Source organism: Anopheles cruzii, chromosome 2 (genome assembly GCF_943734635.1).
Source record: "Anopheles cruzii chromosome 2, idAnoCruzAS_RS32_06, whole genome shotgun sequence".
Classification (NCBI taxonomy): domain Eukaryota; kingdom Metazoa; phylum Arthropoda; class Insecta; order Diptera; family Culicidae; genus Anopheles; species Anopheles cruzii.
In genome coordinates, this window is record NC_069144.1 from 40,187,343 (window position 1) to 40,206,131 (window position 18,789).

The window sequence follows — 18,789 nt, forward strand, 5'->3', positions numbered from 1 at the left end:
GTGTAAACGATTATATTCAAACGTAAAATGTGTTAAGTTTTGTGGTTTAATTTGTATTATTTATTTACAATGGCCAAACGGTGAACCACGCAGTTCCCCTTTCCAGCAGACTTGGATCAAGTATTAGATATTACAAAACTACTTATAGTTTCCTCAGTTTGTATCAAGTGACTTATATTGGAAAAAAACATATTTACACCCTTTAAAACGGCTTCATAGTTAGTTCTCTTTTCAGTAGCTTCTTGTTATTGAAGCTAACCCGTTTACATTCGATTTCTCCTTATTCTTTACAACTCTTTGTTCCGATGGGGTTGCTTTTCCTTCTCTCTCTCTAGCTGTCGAGTACATAGGATGATTTTGGCATTTGAACAATTTCCTATCATTACACCACAGTCCCGGTCATGACCATCACTTCTATTATTCAAAATCAATACAATTGAATTCGAATCGTATGAATGTAATACTATTTAAATAAATCTTAAAATAACAACAAACTACTTACTGTTCTACTTTGTCTGGTAGCAAGTACCAACTATCCTAAAAAGCAGTAATACATTACAGAAAAGAAGCCACTGCTAAGCCAGCGCAGCATGCGTACTGCGAACTATAATAAAATGGATCTTTCCCCGGCATTGGCCGGCATTTTGGGAATTCGTTCCGAGCTTACACAAGAATCGAGTTCCCTTGCAGGTAATTGTACAGAATGGACGACCGCGGCGACGGTAGGAAGGACTATGTGGGAGCGCTACCTTCGGCCGAGGGCGCAACAACCACTGCTGCCGTCGCTGCTGTCTGTGTGCTGTTGGCGGCTTCTTCGGTCTTGTCGACAAGATTTTCGCGGAAAAATTTTATTTTTTGCACAAAAAAGGACTCCAAACTCTCGGCACACCGGAAGAAGGGCGATTCCTTGGGGTTGTAGAAGCGACAGTTGTCGAATATCTTCGTCATGTCACCGATAAACTCGGACAGCATCTGATAGACTTTGTTGTCTATCTTTTGTTCTATTTTTTGGAGGTCTGAAATGATCAATCGATCGTACACACACGACACGGTTATGGAGATGTTGTTTTGAAATGCGGTAGTTTCACTATTGCTTTGTTTTACGTACCCATCGGCTCTTTGATGACGTGATAGTAATCGGGAGCTTCATTTGGATCGACGGGTTCCATAAATGGCCATGCGCTCTTGTGTTGCTAAAATAAAAACGGAGGCAAAAACAGCATGATCCTCGGGTCTACTTTTGTTTTTGGTGCGCTCCCAAAGCATACCTGAATTTGTTTGATAAGCTTCTTTAGATTGTCAAACTCTTTTGGGCTCAAAGGTTTCATGTTGGCAAAGTTGACCGAGTTGTTGATTTGACAGTTGGGACAAATGTACTCGTCAATGAAGTCGGCCTCACTCTGCAGTATACCAACGCAACGGCCATGGAACCAGGCCTGACACTTATCACAGCCGATGTAAAATCTATCGGAAAAGTAATGGTTCAGGTATTCAGAGCTTTTTTCTATTACCAATTCGTCGTCGTTGTGGTCACCACCCTCAGAAAGAGACTTACTGTGTTTCGTCGTACGGTTGCTGACAGAGGCAATACAGTTGTTGCGTTTCGCGGGCGTGTTTGCATTCGTTACAAACGTATTCCGTCATAACTTTCGATTCCTCCTCATTGATGCCAACGCAATCACCATGGAACCAGTTGTTACACAGATCACAACCAACGTAGAACCTATAGGCGAACGAAATCAATCAATAAGCACTCGTAAACACAATGACAAGTCAAGCTAACACTTACTTCGACTCATCATAAGGCGTTTTACAGATGCAATGCATCTTATTGTTCTTTTTCGATCCTCTTCGCGGTTGACCGCGAGCGCCTACTGACCGATGGGCACCACCACCCTTGGATGCCGCAGAAGTGCCATGCTTTTGACCTCTTCTGCCACCGCCGGCAGCTTCTTTGGCCGACGAACTGACAACGTTTGTACCGGTGGTGGCGATGGTTCTGCAGGGAAGATGAAGTTTTAGCAAGAAGTCTTCCTGCCTTTCGATCCTCAGCTTTCGTTCACTTACTTTCGCCGTGTGCTGGTCGTCGTGGTGGAACTCTTATCCGTCGTTTGCTTCGAGCCACTACCACCGGGCAGCGTCAGCAGCTCTTCTCCGCCATCGACGCTGTCAGCAGCACTATTGCTGTTTGCAGGGGTCGTCGTTTGACGTCGACCATGAGACGTTAGGTTCGTTTGCTGCTGTAGCTGCTGTTGCTCTTCCTGCTGGTGTTGTGACTTCTGCTGTTGGTGCTGTTGCTGCTGCTGCTGCTGCTGTTCCAGAATAGGAGATGATTTCGAACCTGCGGCTGCTGTCGCCGTCGCTGACGCCGCCCGGACGGCCGGAGCCGTAGTGGCTGCCTGCAGCTCGACGGAGAGTTCCTTTTGTATCTGAACCTGCAATTCCTTTTCGAGATGAGATCGTTTCTTGAGAATGACTTTCTTTAACTGTTCCTTGTGACGATTCAATTGGGCCTAGCGCAAAGGAACAATCACAAACAATAAGGTTCGATTCAGTTTGCTAGTTTGCTACAGTTTACCGCTTGCGAACGGTCGCACAAGTAACAAGGTAAACAAGAGCAATTATGTGCTGGTGATAAATAGAATATAAAACAAAACATGTGCAACGGTCGATCACGGCCATTATAGAGGTTAAGTGAAATAGCAACTAGTAGGGCGAATGCGGGAGGACGCTGCTCAGCCGGAAGGATGGGATGCTCCGGAACACTCCGGCGTTGATCGTGAGCCGTACACGCGCACACGGAACATACCTGATATTTACTCTGACGCTGCGCTGCGTTGGTTTGCTGAGGGCTGGTCGCTGCTGTGCCACTGCTCGCCTGTGCGGCCATTTGCGGCGACGATGGCAATTTACGTTTTTCAACGCCTTTACTATTTCTACCGGTCGCACTGATTGACGAGTGTGAATCAGATCCTCGGTTATCCTCGGTTGATGAGATCACAGCATCACCAGAACCTCCTCCACCACCACCACCGGCGGTTCCGGTTTGGGAGGATTTGCGTGGTGATAATGGCGTCATCACGGACGTTCCCTGCCCAGAGGACGCGGTAGTCGTACGCCGTTTGGTAGGCGTACTCATGGCACTCGTTTCACTGTGCGTCGGTTTCTTTTCCCGGCCTTGCTCGTGCGATTGTTGCGGCTGATTTGGGTTTCCCGGTTTCGTGGGTCGTGCTCGCTTTGGTGTGTCGAGCTGCCAATCGTCGTCGTCATCATCGGTCCGCACCGTACGCTTTCGGACACGACTACCGTGACTGTGCGATTCTCCCCGGGGCACACCTGACATGTTGCTGTAGTTGTGTTGCAGGGCGATCGTACGATCGGGACGATCTTCGGTTCGCATCTGCTTTTCCTGGTAGCGCTGCAGGTTCAGCAATTTTTCCGTTATTTCCGGATTCAAGTTTTCCTGCTTGAGTGCCGTTTTGATCGCTAGATGAGGTAGAGATCACGTGTTAGTCTACGGTTTGCTATGTTTACTTGCTCTGAAGCTAGGTACTTACTCTCCTGAATGTAGTCGGCAGTCACGATGAAGGATTTGTCTTTTTCCTCTTTACCACCGCCGCCACCCGCGGCATCACCATCGCCGTCCGCATCCTGCTCCTTGGCATCGGTTACCGCTGGCGTTGGTGACGGTTGCGTCTTCAGCTGCTGTTGTTTGCTGATATTGTTGCTCACCTTTTGGATCAGTTCCTTCTTCACCAGTGGGTTGATAACGCTGCCACTGTTGGCCCCATTGATGATGATATTCGAGATAATCCTCGGTTTGCCATCGTCGATAGCGGATGTGCCCTGGATCATGACGGTGGTGGAAGCGACCGTGCTGGAAGCACTGCTCGGAATAATAGTGTCCCCACCACCGACCTGAACCATTTCCTGCGGGACGCACGGGGAAGCCGCTTCCACGAGCTCACTACTAGTCGTATCAGCTTCCTGCTGCTCAGGGCACACGTCAGATGATGGAATAAAAAACGTCAAACAAAACAAAGATACGACACACGTGTGCATGCATGCACACACACGATAGCAGTACCGATGAAGAAGCGCAGGATTAGTAGAATCTTTGGCACCGGAAACGCCAGTGAACGCGTGTCCCGTCCATTGATCACACCAACGAGTCGACGACCCCCGAAGTGGATGTTTTCTTTGTTTCTTTCAAGGATTTGAGGACTTTTTTCCGACGGCAGTACACGAGATGCCACCGTCACCACCGATCCGACCGAAGCAACCCCGTTCGCAGTATAGTCTATCGAAAGTTAACAGGGACAAACCAACAACGCGGAATTCACGGTATGTGCCGAATTGGGTTTATCGTTTGGCCATCACAAAACATCGCCAGCTGGCGCTTCATCAATCAGCAGCAATTCAGTCCGAGCAAAGAGAGCGAATTGCATGAGAATGGAAAGGAAAGCAACGTAGAGTCAGGAAAGATAGCCACATGCGCAACGGGCACAGCGTGTAATCATGGCTGGCATTATTCACAGGTTCTCCTAAATTTGCTTGTCTTTGGATCGATTGCTGGCAAACCCTGCTCAAACCTGCTATTCTCGACACCCTCGACGATCGCCACAGCGTTTCATCATGACTCTAGACATTGGTGTGCCCTATATATGCTAACATGAATGCTTTAAACTTTCTGCAAAGCTATACTTTACATTTTCTGCTAACTTTAGTGCGTATCTAACTGTTTTTGGTCAAAATCATTTCCAGAGCATTTTTTGCACGACACAACATCAATGTTTTTTGATAAGAATCATCATCAATGTTTCGACTCTCTTTCACTCAGGCACACACACGCACACGTCACACACACACACACACACACACACACACATATATAAATGGACGCGTTCTTCATTATCGCAGCAAAATAAAGGAACACAACTAACCGAAATCAAGATGTTCAAGGCAATTGGTGTGTAGAAGACATCGAAAAGAACAAAACTCAAGTCTCTATATACAAAACTAATTGTGTAGGGAGGGAAAAAAAGATCAAATATTGGAATTGCATTGTTGCTGCTTTTCCTCCTTACCTCACAAACAGGGTTTGGGTTTAGCAAGTTTGGAAAGAAAAGCGGACCGTACGAAACCACTATAGTCCAGAATGCGAAAGCGCGCCATTGATAGTCCCGAGAAAGTAAATGTATAACACGATGCCATTGTTTAAGCCTAGTACACATCGCCCGTAATGGAAATGTTTTAAAACCTGATGGTGCTCAGTTGATAGAGGGGAGAGCATGGACTGCATTTTGAATTCCTTTTCGTTGTGCCGCAACTTCGATTCTGATGAAAACTCGAAATCTGCTATCTGTGTTGCATCTGTGTGTGCACAGGAGGTTGTTCGGTCGGAACGGAGCGGTACGGTGGTGAACAAAGGTACACAAAAAAGCGCTGGACGATTCTTTTATCTGGATTGACTGATTTTCGTCGCGATCCCGCGTGAATTTGAAACTTACTTTCGCTAAAAAAACATCCCTTGCTCTTCGAATCACACTTGGCGATCAATAGACGAGAACACGGCACACGGTCGAAGGCAGAGAGAGAGAGGGGAAAGAAAAAACTAGGAATGATATCGAGAATGGAAAGGAAGTTGTTTCATCCGTCACATAGGTAGGTCATGATGTGTGGCAGGAGCGCAGCAGTTGGAGTATGCTCAATAGAACAAAAAAAAAACAACGCAAACAAGACACACAAAAGTCACAAAAAGTTAATGAATCCCAAATAAAAACGAACGAAAAAACATAACACAATTTATGCACGGTAAAAATAAAAGCATTTCCAACAAAGCAGAATGAAACCCATACTAAATTAAGATTAAGAGGTCACGGTGTAACTTTGAAACTGCGTGTGGGTATAAGTAAGATATGCCAGCCATGTGATGGTGTGTCCTTCGTCTTTTTGCTGCTGACTTATAAATGTTACAGTCAAAATGTAAATTAATCCCCTACACATCAACCGAAAGGATCATGTTGCTTTACCAGAAAAAAAGAACACTAACCAAGTCTGAAATTGTCCTCTTCTTCGAACGGCAGAAGCAGTATATCGAAAATAATCTATAACGGAAACCCTGCCCGCCAACATGTTAAGCGACTACAGTATATTATGAGACTCTTGGACATAGTTACGAACATTTGTTTTCTCCGCCTCATTCTGCCTTCCGCTTGCACGTAGAACTAGTTATACCCGCTGCTGGTTGTATTCCTCGCCTAGAGCCATCAAAACTATAACTGTTACTAAAAGCTCATGCATCTATAGAATAATTGTTCTCGAAACACATTCCCCAAGGGGAATGTACATCTCGTAAGCCTACGCTGTGGTTCTATTAGTGGTTCATGCCCCTCCGGATTGCGCGGCTCTTTTGATAGCGAATTTTCTTTAAAATTTGTCCGTCTTGGCGACAGTGTGGCTTGCTTTCGCGCTCATACATATGCTTCCTCTTTCCATCCACTTTACTGAACAGTCTGTTGCTGATTAACGCTCCCGAACTGCCCCCTGATCTGTGGTCGCTCTTACCCAACAACGTGAATTGGAGTCAGCAAAAGTAACGTACAAAAAAGGGGGCCAACAACATGTGGATCGTAAGACACAAGAGAATGCGCCATTAAGATACGATGATGATCATAATACTTTGCTTTCGGTCGGGATCGTTACCTAATGATCCTGGGTAAGTCACGGTTTGCTTTGCTTTGGACAGATCAATTTTTGGTGACAATCTACAGAGCTCGAAGTTGTATTTTTATTAAACTTTTGTTCTTTATTTCTTTTTCCGCATTCGTCCTCATTCGCTTTCTTTGCTACTTTTATGAGTTTTTATAAATTTGTTTAGTTACTATTTTTTACACGTTTAGTTAAGGAGCTTGATTATTTTCGGTCTTTTACTTTCTCCGTCAGCAGAGTCGTACTCTGAATGTGTTGTAGTGCAGAAAATGTAATCATGTAAACCGTAAACGCCTCTCCCATGTCTCATGTGTAAAAATTGTCAAGTCGAAGGTCTAATAATCCTACCCTCCAAGCCGGAGGGTAACGACGAACGACAATAATTCCACAGAACGCATCCACCCAATCGGCGAGACAGAAACAATGGATCGAACTTAATTCAGACCTCTTTCTAAACATCACACGCATCGTGCACGTGGTGCTTCTCCTTTATGTTCATCACTTTCAAAAGAGGCCTTACTACGGAGAGCGAGGCGAAACAACCAGAACATGAGTGCGGGAGAAGAAGGGATAGAAGGGAGGATTTTGAAATGCTGCGGAAGGAACACAACGCTTACAGTTTAGTTATACGGTTAAATAAATTAACTACTTTCTAAAAGATGTCCTATCTTCATGTAAAAAACATGATCGTAATTGTCTTTATTACGAATTATGTGAACTATTTAACTTACAACATAAAATATTCATGAAACGATACGATGCTCTTTCCCAACAATACTTGTCGCTCGGGAGTCTTTTATAATCTCAAGTCGTTCTAAATGGGGGTGCTACGGGATTTACGACGAATCGCTAGAGAACGTCAAAAGTCCAGGGGTATAATTTGGACGTTCCTTGGAAATAAATAGTAGATCAATGAATGTATAAAATGAAGCATCGTCGTAACATTGCACAGTGTCAATAATAAAACGTTGGTTTCATGTTACTCAATGATCACACAACGCCAAAAGTGGCAACGAAAGCCGCCAAAGTGCAAATTCATACCATTCCCAGCCAAACTTGCCACTGTGTCGGAAAAGATTTCTTCGTCTCCATTCTCTCGCGCACTCTTTGATTGTCTCGAGTTGAACATCTGCTCTCGACCACTGCCTTGTTTTAATCTGATTCATTTAATTGCAACGCTCCTTTGATGTATTCGATTTCGAATGTGGGCTTCCATTAAAGTCGACTTGCTTGGAGTTTAGCCAGCCATGTGGTAAAGTCAGTCCGAATCAAATGGTCTAATAATTATTTGTGATAACACATCCACTACCAGCTACTTGCTTAACTCACTAATAATGCTCATTATCATGTGTAGTTAAATAGTTATTTTAGTCAAATTTACAACTGGCCACCGAGAAAATCGATGCTCATCTGCGATTGCCAGTATTACTTTAGTTTCATTTGCTTTTGGTGTATAGTGTTGTGAGAGCTTTCAGAATTGCAAGCTTATTGTAGTTCCACCGTTCGTTCCACACAGGTTTGTACACCGCAGTGAACTGTTTTCAATTTTGAATGGCTATCTTTATCAAAAACATTCACTTATTCTCTCCTCAAAAGATTGTTACGTCTGTTGCTTACATTTGCTTGTGTGTACGGGTTAAGACATTGATTTTATTTCGTCAAGTCGCCAAAAGTAACATAAATCCATTGCTTGTTCTACTTCCGATCTTCATCATGAGGGGCAGCAGTATTTTTCGGTTTCTTGATTCGTCTTATTTTCATAGAAAATTATTCGCATTTGCAGAAACATAGCTCGCATGGAAGCGATGTGTTTTTTCTTTCTTGCTAAGGAAGTGCATTATCAACATTTCTACCAAAACCCAGTAATACCAGGCGGGACACGTAATTGGAATGCACGTTTTGGCAAATAGCACAAAAGTTAATAATGATCGGTGCAATCGTAAAATTCTTCATTCTTTTAGGAATATATTACTGTCAAAAACATACGCTTATAAAATGGATAATGAACTTAAGGTAAACGGAAATGACATGAACGGAAAAAGTAATCACATAAAGCACATTAGCAGCGCTGTCCTAACTTCTTCGCACTGCCCTTAGCAACCCTTGCTTTTCTCTCGTCTTAACAGTCACCGTTGTAAAGATCAAATCAGATGAAAGAGAAAGATCGAAAAGTTCGCAAAAAGTTAACCCTTAATAAGCTTTGTTAGTAATGTTAAGAAGTTTGAAAAACGAAAACTATTAAAACCATACGTCGTTTTGGAGTCCATTACAAAAATACGGGAATGATGCTCGTTTGTCTCGTCTACCAGAGCCTTGTTTGCTGCATCTTAGAAACTAAATATCAGTGTAAAACGGTAAGTATAGGCAAGAGGTTGGCAGGCAGGGTGTTGGTGGGTAGGTTGGGATACCGCAACAATTTGTTAGATAACAAATACAAAAAGTAGGTAGAATTCCCTTCGCCTAGACATAAACTTATTGGACACAGCATTACACAAACACACACGCGGCACGCACATAACTATCCTGTGACAGCGTGAGAAAACGAGTGTTTTGTCATGATTCTTTGTCTCTCTCTCTCTCTCTGTCTCTTTTTATCTGTCTCTCTTTCTCTCTTAAGCGAGTATCGCAGCATTTTTTGGTAAAGGTCTCACAGTTGGAAAGGTTGGATGTGGATGGTTGGTTGGTAGGAAGAGAGCATGATGTTGGGAAAGGCCAATGCCTAAAAACGACTTACTTGTTGGTGATGTACCTGTATTGCTGCGGAGTTTGCGTCGTGCTTGATCTGGACCGGTGCCAGCGGTGGAGGCTGCGCAACGGTCGCGGTGGTGAGCGTGTTTTGTGCCGGTTGGATAGCAAGATAGATTTTCGTGGGACCAATCACACCTTGCCGACCATTGGATGCTTGAGCTGTTGGCGGTGGAACAAAAGCACAAGAAAAGTGTTAGAATAGATCCAACAGTCTCTGATAGGGAAAGAGAGGTATTGAAGCTACACGCGCTGATTGCGACGAGCTTGGCAAACGTTACCTTGCAGTAATTGTTGTTTAACTTGTTGGTGAACTAAAGCCGACTGCTGAGGTGTAAAATCGCTCCCCTGTAATCCCTGTAGCACAATACGCGGCCCCTGTTCGGTCTGCACGACCTGTGCGGTCACACACTTGATCACCGTTCCCGGAGGCTGACCTTGCAACAACGATTGCTCTACGGCGTTGCTAATCTGTTGCTGTTGCTGCTGTTGTTGAATAAGTTGTTGCTGCTGTAATTGCTGTTGCTGCAACTGTTGCTGCTGTAACTGTTGTTGCTGTTGCTGCTGAAGCTGTTGCTGAAACTGTTGCTGCTGTTGCTGCAGTTGCAACTGCTGTTGCTGCTGCTGCTGTTGAGCCGCTGGGTCGGTTAAGTTTGCGACCGGAATTATCTGGGCCGTTCCGTTCGGTTGGGTTTTGATATGTGCAACCACCTGCGCCTGATTGTTACCGATCGGGCGGAGCAAAACTTGTTGCCCGTTTACGTTCGCCAGCTGCAGTTTACCGCTGGACAGTTGCTGCGCCAAACTTTGCGCCTGATTCATAACCGTAGTTTGCGGCACCACCGTTGCCTGCGCTGCTTGCATCACAGTAGGCTGCTGCTGTTGAACCACCGAAGCAGGCTGTTGAATTTGTATCTGAATTTGCTGTGGCTGCTGTTGTATCGCGGTCGCTGTGGCAACGGTCGGTTGAGCTGTGGTCATGATTTGTTGCACTTTTTGAATCTGCGCCCCACCGGCAGTAGTGGCGACCGACATCACGGGTTGTGTGTGGATCTGTATCGGGGTGTTGCTGACCAGCTTCTGCCCACTGTTGAGTGTGATCAGTTGACCACCGATCATGATCTGCCGACTGGGCGTGGAAACCAGTTGCTGGACCACCTTCTGTCCGCCGGCATGGTTGATAATGATCTGCTGCGATGTGCCGCCCGCTGTTGCGGTTGCATTTTGAATCAATATTTGCTTAGTCGGTTGGCCCGGGGTAGTTGCGACCAACACTTTTTGCGTCTGGATCTGTGGTTGTTGCGGGGACGTGGCGGCAGCAGCTGATGCAGCAGCCGCAGCTGCAGCTGCCGTCGGTTCGACGATAACCTTCTGAGCACTACCCTGCAACAGCTGCTGAAGGTTCGATTGCGTTACCACTTTCTGCACCGGTGTGCCAGCGGTCGTCAACAGTTGGCCTCCGCTGGCGAGCACTTTCTGCAGAGCGCCCTGAGTGTTGAGAACAATTTTCTGTGGCGTTGTCGTCGAGGACACTATCTGCTGGACAGTCGTTTGAGCGTTTCCAACGGGGCTAGTGGCCGTTTGAACCTAAAACGCACAAGAGCAAGGGAATGAACGGTATGAGAAGAGAGTGACGGATATAAAGCGCTGAGCTACGAAACGTACTTTGTGCAAAATTTGCCTCTGCACAACCTGTTTCATCTGATTCTGCGGTGTGCTCGTGGCACTGCGCACCACGACACTTTTGTTCAGAATGTGTGGTTGCTGCTGCACAGGTGTTCCAGGTGCGCTTCCACTAGCCGCTGCTATCGTCGTTGTACCAGATCCCTGGGTGTGAGCGATTTTGACAATCTTTTGCCCAACCTTTGTTATCGTTTGTTTGGGTGCTAGAGAGAAAAGTTGGGTTAAAACAAATAATGCCTGTAAAACTACAATGGAAAAATCCATTGTCATCAGTGCGCTTCACTTACAATTGGGGTTGCTGCTTAGCACGTGCAGATTGCCGTCCGTCGTCTGCACTATTTGTTGACCAGGATTCAATCCGCGAACACTGACCTTACCGTCAGGACCACGAATGATTTGCACCTTCTGCGTAACTTCCGTCTTGGGAGTGGTGCTGGTTTGTTGTTTCGCCGCTTGTGCCGCGGCTGCCGACGTTGAAATGCTCTGGTGCACAATTTTGGTAGTACCGTCCGGATTCTTGACCAAGATCTTACGATGAATGATCCCACCACTGGTGCCGCTTTTCGGTGTCGTACCTTTTGGGGCGGCGGAATGTCCCAGGGCGGAAAAAAATATTAACCACCGAACTGTAAAACACTAAAGGCAACTCCTTACCTTGCTGCTTCATTTCGAGGGCTCGCTTCTGATTGTGGGCGGCACGCTGTAGGCGGAGCTGTTGCTCCATCTTTTCGTTTATTTCCTCCCTCGACGCTTTGGTCGAAATGACCCCGGTCGACGATGAGGACGAATTGCCGGTTTTGTTCCCTGATCCTGCTGACGACGACGACGACGGAGATTCGTTCTGCCGGCTAGATGATGCCGGCAGCTTGCCAGTGCTGTTCCGGGTGACAGGTTGGGCGGAGGCGGCCGCCATTTTCTCCTGCTTTTCACCATACAACTTCACTTCCCACAGTTCCAACTTGTCCTCGTCGATCCACTCTTCCGTCACTTGGGGTTCCGTTTGCTGCGGCGACTCGGCACGCTTCCGCTTCCGCAAACCAGAACGTATCGATTGCACTTCAGCTGTGGGGGGGAAGAAGGGAAGGAAACATATGTTAACGGTGTTGCAACCACTTCCGCGAAGGTCTGACCTACCTCGAACCGTTTTGGGTAGCTCTAGTGGGATGACCACCTTCCGGCGCAGGTACTGAAGGCGCTCGTTAAACATGCCAATGTGCCGGTGACGGAGCAGCTCGAGCGACATGATTTCCGACTCGGTCGTCACCTGATGCTTGCCGTCGGCCGTCAGCGGTTTCATAGCCATATCGTCCCACCGGAAACAGGTCCACAGAATGCGCAACTGTAAGCCGACGGCCGCTAGCGAAGTGAGATTGACGGTTCGGAACAACCAGCATGTCTTGAAGAGCGGCCTCGAGCATGGATACGGCCAGACGGAGGTGTTCGTTTTGGCCAGATGGTGGAACCCGGTCACCGACAGTCGGCCACCGTGTTTTGCCAGCTTCAGCAGCTCGCCGCGCGGCAACACCATGATCGATGTGACTCCTTTCTTCTTCGTCCGGAAATAGTTCACCACCGGATAGCGAGGTTTTCCGCTTCCCAAAACCACTATTTTTGGTTCACCCTTTGACTTTTCGCCACCACTGCCACTGTCTAAGGTCACCGGGGGTAACGTTTTCCGCAGGTACAGCTTTCCTTTCGTGCCACTCACTGAGTAGACACGCAAGCTTCCATCCGGTGCTTGCTCTTTTTCCTCAGTTTCTTCCTTCTTCACACTGCGCGATGTCATCCCGAAGCGGCGGTTCGGTGCCCGCATAAGCATCAGGTAACCGGGTGCCTTCGGAGGTTCCGGTTTTAACACCGCAACCTCTTCCTTTGGTTTTACATCACTAGCGGTCCCCGGATGAAATGGGGCTGCAACACCCGACTCATCGTGGCCCTTGTTGATGGCCATCATACGCGAGCGACCACGGCCACGGGTGACCCTAGTACCGGCACCAAACTCGGTGGACACATCTTCCGAGGAGAAGGAATCAGAATTGGAATTTTCGTTCAGTAGCGTCGTCTCCTTCTCGCCACCATCCACACTGCTGTCGACATTCGTAGTACTCTTAGCTTCAGCCACGAGCGCTGTCGTAGTGACATCGAGCATTGTGGAATCCGTTACTGCGCTATCCTCCGTACTGCAGACGACCTCCTCCTTCACTACCGATGACGATGGTTCATCCAACAGGACATGTTCATTCTTAACAGCATCGTCGTCATCACCCCTTACAGTCCCATCCGCCCCATCGGCTTCCTCCTTTTTTTCCTGCTTCAGTGTCAACTTGGTCAGCATACTATCATCGCAGTCGACCATCGTCCGCTTCGAGCGCTCCAGATCCTCGTTCATTAGTTTGAACCGATTGATCGAGAAATTGCTGAGCAACGTTTCGAAGCTCTCGTTCTTCACCTCGGTCAACTTTTGCTCCAGGATGGACTTGGAAGGAGCCCCCGAGGCGGCCCCCGTTGCACTAGCGGGCAACGTACTGCTGTGCTGGATCTCCAGCACTTGCATCTGTTTGAGTAAAGAGTACAGCTCATTTCTGACGGTTTGCTTCTGACGACAGAGAGGTGAAAAACAGCTGGCGGACGAGGGCGACGCCGCATTGTTCTCACTGGAGGTGCAACACTCAATCGAGTAGCATTTGTATTGCTGGGCTTGACGACTCACGTAGTAGTACTTAACCCGCAGCTCGTTCGCCCTGGTCATCATCGCTTGCAGCTTTTCGCGGTGCTGACGATTGCGCACATGCTGTTGGTACGCCGAAAGATGTGGTCTGGGATTTACCGGCACGGCGGTGCCACTGGCTGCACCGCGGCTATTGACGATTCGGTGCAACTGCTTTTCGATACATTCACTAGGCGGAAGCACACGAACGGTGATCACCGTTGTCGAAGACTCGGGTTTCGTTATGATGGTCGCCGGCGGCTCGTCGGATCCGCATTCCTCTGCCAGCTGGTCTAACTTGGCTTTCGCCTGCTTAATGCGCAACTCTTCGGCGTCACGCAGATTGACGCGTCGCTGCAGTAAACCATCCAGCAACGGACATTTGCGGGCAACCTTTGGATACAGTATCCGAGCCTGCGGGGATGTGAGCGCCCGCGATACGTCGATCTCCGCACCGCACGTCGGCGCACGTGCTTGGTCGTCCAACTCGATGGACTGTAGCTTTTGCAAAAGTTTGCCATTCAGCGCCTCGATGTCGGTAAGATATTCGACCGCCGTATCCGGTTGCCTCGCCCCATCCGCTCGGCAACGCTGCAGTGCCTCGTACGTGCGCATTTCTAGCTTCTGCAGCTTACGCTGACCGATCTCGGGCACGATCACCGGCAGCACCATTTGAACCGTTTCGTTCGTCGTGCGACTGATGGCCGTGGGCTTGCTACGGCGTCCATTCGACAGCCACACCCAGTCCCACTGGCCATGGATTCGATATTCTTCTCCTTTCTGCTTCCAAACCTGATGCTTCAACCCGAGTGCATACTTTACGAAATTGACCGCCGTCCTGTTGCGCTCCTCTTCGTCGTCCCGCTCTCGCTTTTCCCGCTTTTCGAGCTTCTTCTTTTCCTCCCGTTCCGCCGACGTGATGCGGTACATGAGCGTGTGACCCAGTTGCTCGTGCCAAACGCTCGCAAACACGACGTTTCGCAGACACGACTGCAAGATGCACATGGTGCGGGCAAAGTCCTGAGGCCGCGTGCTCGTACCGATAGCATTAATCCACAGCTTCCGCAGGCGCGTCCAGTTGTGGTGCATGAACGGAGACGCAATGGCCTGCTCCAGGGCGAGCATCGTTTGCCGGATGGTGGTGATGATCTGCTGCTGGCTAGCGTACAGTCCGCCACCGAGCCACTTGAACTCCGATGCCTGGGTGAGAGAGAATTTGTGCGACAAATGGCGCTTCTTGTCACGCTCTTCGTTGCGCTGTGGTTTGTTAAGTGCGATCGGATTAATCGTGTACTGGTTAACGTAGTTTTTGAACCCATTCTCCATTCCGAGCTTGAAGTGCAGTGTGCCGTTCGAGAGCTGCGTTAGCTTCTGCCGCGTCACTCGATCGATTCCGTCGGCAGTCGACCCAGCAGCAGCAGCAGCAGCACCGTTCGTTGCCGTCAAACTGGCCGACTCTTCTTTGGGGCTTTTCTTTTTCAAATCATCCAAATTGAAAGTGCGCGGCGTCAGCGAGCCCGTCTTCGACCGTGTAACGTGTTTACTGCTGCCTCCATTCTGTTGATGCGCACCCGGATCGTCCGATTCGTGTGCTGCTGCTGAGTCCTTTTCCTTCGTGTCGCCACTCTCATCCGATCCCTCACTTCCCGAAGGACAGCCGTCTTTCTCAGCCCCGTCCGTGTCTTTCTCTTCCTCAACACCCGCCGACTCGGCGTAGTCGGTTGTCGCCGTTTGCTCACCTCCTCCTTCATTGTCACCTTCGGTTCCCGCCGTCTGATCAATCAGTTTGGCTATTCGTTGATTGTCGACCTCAATGTACGACTTCTTGCTTCCCTTCTGCTGGTTGGTGATGGTCTCGGTTAGCGTCATTTGCCGTACGATCTCATCGCGATAATAGTCGTCCAGCTGCTCGTACAGTTCACTCTCGAACTCATTCGGATCCAACTTCGACAGTAGCAGCCTGAATTGCTTCACCGTACTGTAGTACCAAATCTGCGACGCATCTTCGCTCTCGACGAACAAACGACGCACAATGAACCAGTACTTTCGCCCGTGCCGATCAAAGCCCAGTATTTCCTGCCGGCAAAGCATTCCCTGCTTCTCCTGGCTTGAAATGCAATCGGAAACCCCCGTCACCCGGTGCGACTTGCACAGATTGCACTGCCAGTCCCCGTTCGGTACGTTCACCATCGGGGGCTCCACGCATTCGAGATGAAATACGGCGGGGCATGTTTCACAACACAGCAAATCACCAAGCCGGTGACACACGCGGCAATGGTCGTCGTAGTGTATTGGGCCCTCCTGTGTCATGTCGTCTCGGACCGTGCTGGTTACAAGAAACTGGTCCGTCAGAAACTGCAACACGTACAGTCGCTGCTCGGCCGGCACGTACGGGTACTCGGTAGTGCCGAGAATCTTCAGAACATTCTGATCGAGACTGGTGTCGCTTTCGATGTAACTTCGCAGCACCTCGGGCCAGGTAATGGCGTCGATCAGATAGAGCGCAATGTTTACACTATCCTTTTGATCCAGCGGTCCGAAGTGGGTCTGCTGAGAGTCTTCCTCGCGCAAGATTGCCTTCAGCAGCATGATGTGCAGCTCCGTCAGCAGGGCACTCTGATCCTCGCTCCAGATGGCGGCACAGAAATCCTCGAACCGGAACGGTGACAATCGCACCAGATGGCGGAACCGGCGGATGATCTCGTAAATGGAGGTACACCGCAACACGATGTCATTCGGTACCAGCAGGTCCTTCGATGATTCTGGCAGCTCGAGCGGTGGTACTTCGCGCTCTTGCAACCAGATCGGATCGGGGCTCGGTTCCTTCAGGCAATTCATTCCATTGCCCCCTCCCGTACCGACGCCAAAGCTGTGTATCGAAAAATCGCTCTCCGATGCTTGGCCAAGACTTTCTTCCGAATCACTAGCCGAACGCATGGAGTCATCGTAAGGGTCACTTTTATCACTTTCGTCGCCAAAATCGGACCCGTAATGATATTCAGAATCATGGTACGACGTATAGGCTGTAATGGATGTACAGATATATTAACCAAAATGTATTAAGTTGGTTTCGTAAAGCAAATTAAAAGGCTTAACACAAGCGGGGATAGCTGTGCATGTTTCAAATGGAAGACTGTCTTCTGAATCACTCTGAGCCGAGCGGATAATTAAAATTTCGAAAAAAAAAACAGAAAACATAAAATAAAACGCGATGCACGCGGAAAAGTTTCGCAGAGACAATATTAAGAATCGTAATGAAAAGTGAAGATCAACAAAAAAAAAGGGGAATTAACCCAGAAGGGGAACAACATTATCAAAACAGCTCTCCTCAAACAGTGTTTTGTTTTTCTTGTTCCATGGTTCCGCGTGTTTCTGTTTCTGTTTCGTTCGGCGTCGAAATGTCAAATCGAACGCATCTACGCAAAGGGACAGAAAAATGGAGGGAAAACAAACATACACAGCCACGCAAACACACGCATATGCTGAGCGCAGGAAATGACCTCGATGGACAGCCTCATAAATGATGCAATTTCACATGATATCCCTCACCTTTCCGGTTGCTCGATGAATTGTTGTGACCCCCGCGGCCTCTTCCAGCTGGTCGGCCGCGTGGTGTTGCTTTTCGTCCCCTGGTCTTCTTGGCGGTCACAGCCCTCCGGGAAGTGGAGGGCCGGCTTTCCTCGCTTCCCTGTGGGGAGGATGCTCGCGAAGCCGACGGTGTGCTGCTTCCATCCTGAGCGCCCAAGTCCTTGCACAGATATTTGGGCTTTTTCATCAGATGGTACTGAAATTTTTTGGGCCTTTCCATAGTAGCCGACTTCGGAGGGCGTCCTCTCCGTTTGCCAATGGACGGATTACTCGGCGTGCCGCCATTCGTTTGCCGGCCAGTCATTTTCAACTGTTAGTGTTTGTTTAGCTTGCCGAGAAATACTTAGTATAGCTTCGGTATTAAATATGTCGTATTTTCACTGTTTTCCATACACTCTTGTACTGAATCATCTCTTATATGCTCCTGAATCTCCATGAAGGTTCGCGGCCGATGCCTAAAGAAGCCGTAACCACTACAGATGGTACGAAGCGGCGGCTACCTGTATAAGACAAAAGCATTTTAGAAATAATATGTATCACTTTCAAAAACACGAAAAATGTGACGCCTCCGAAGGTACAAACAAGCGAAAAGGTTATGTGCATTTGCTAAACCTTCAAATAAAGTGCTTTACGGTATCATCACTCTTCATCCATTGTATGTAAACACGCATAATGCACCAAAAGCAGCATCTCGCTATGTTATGGGATGAATTGAAGCAAAATTGTCGCTTCCCAGATTTCACTGCAACTAAAGCCCTCTCCAAACCATTACTCTCCTTAAGCGTCACAATCCTTCGGCGGGATGGGATTGGAGGCAAAGTATCATCCTTGCAGTGGACGAGAAGTTCGAGGACTTTCCCTATGAATGGACTTTCCCTAAGCATATTAGGCGCGAGACTGGATGTCGCTGCACGCTTTATCGAGAGGCGCCAGCAGCAGCAGCACTTAGCTCTGCCACACAAGGTATTACACGTTGAGCGAAAAACCTACCTCCTACCAGAGTCTCGCTGCTCCGTGCGATAACCTATTTCTGCTGGCAAGATAAATTGTTGTCCTTTCCTCGTTACTGTATTCACCGTTCACTAGATTTCCACCCTGACACATGTCAAAATAGTGCAAATTTTCTTCCTTTTTCCCAGGCTTTCAACACGAATTGCTGTTACTTTGCTAGTCCAACTTTTCTATTCGACTTTGCCCACCGAAGACGCACTCACTTCTGCAGTACGGGACGCGATGACCGAAATGTATGAAAAAATCCGACCCTGTACATCACGCATAGAAGCTCGACGCTGATTGGTCGGACGGCACAGTCGCCATTTTGATAAGCCCCAAGCGTCGGGGCTAGGAGGAATAGT

General features: G+C 48.2%; 1 protein-coding gene across 1 annotated transcript; it reads right to left on the reverse strand.

The window, feature by feature from the left end:
- Nucleotides 1–49: 49 nt before the first annotated feature.
- On the reverse strand, nt 50–17,738 carry LOC128268701 (nucleosome-remodeling factor subunit NURF301). The gene is made up of 15 exons (XM_053005893.1): nt 17,396–17,738; nt 12,274–16,869; nt 11,794–12,201; nt 11,427–11,714; nt 11,122–11,342; nt 9,738–11,043; nt 9,446–9,618; nt 3,558–3,987; nt 2,810–3,486; nt 2,068–2,513; nt 1,790–1,999; nt 1,556–1,723; nt 1,269–1,464; nt 1,109–1,193; nt 50–1,016 (listed from the first exon to the last, which is right to left on the reverse strand). Exons 1-15 carry the CDS (start codon nt 17,736–17,738, stop codon nt 733–735), a joined length of 9,831 nt encoding a protein of 3,276 aa, XP_052861853.1. The 3' UTR covers nt 50–732.
- Between the last annotated feature and the right edge of the window lie 1,051 nt (nt 17,739–18,789).

Bases quoted from the DNA above. Each gene is read 5' to 3' on its own strand.
- LOC128268701 (XM_053005893.1), bottom strand. From the start codon at position 17,738: ATGACTGGCCGGCAAACGAATGGCGGCACGCCGAGTAATCCGTCCATT. The intron at 3,988-9,445 runs GTAAGTCGTTTT...CCTGAGCAGCAG, and splicing joins TACAGGTACATCACCAACAA to GAAGCTGATACGACTAGTAG. The intron at 1,017-1,108 runs GTACGTAAAACA...TGATCATTTCAG, and splicing joins CGTCATCAAAGAGCCGATGG to ACCTCCAAAAAATAGAACAA.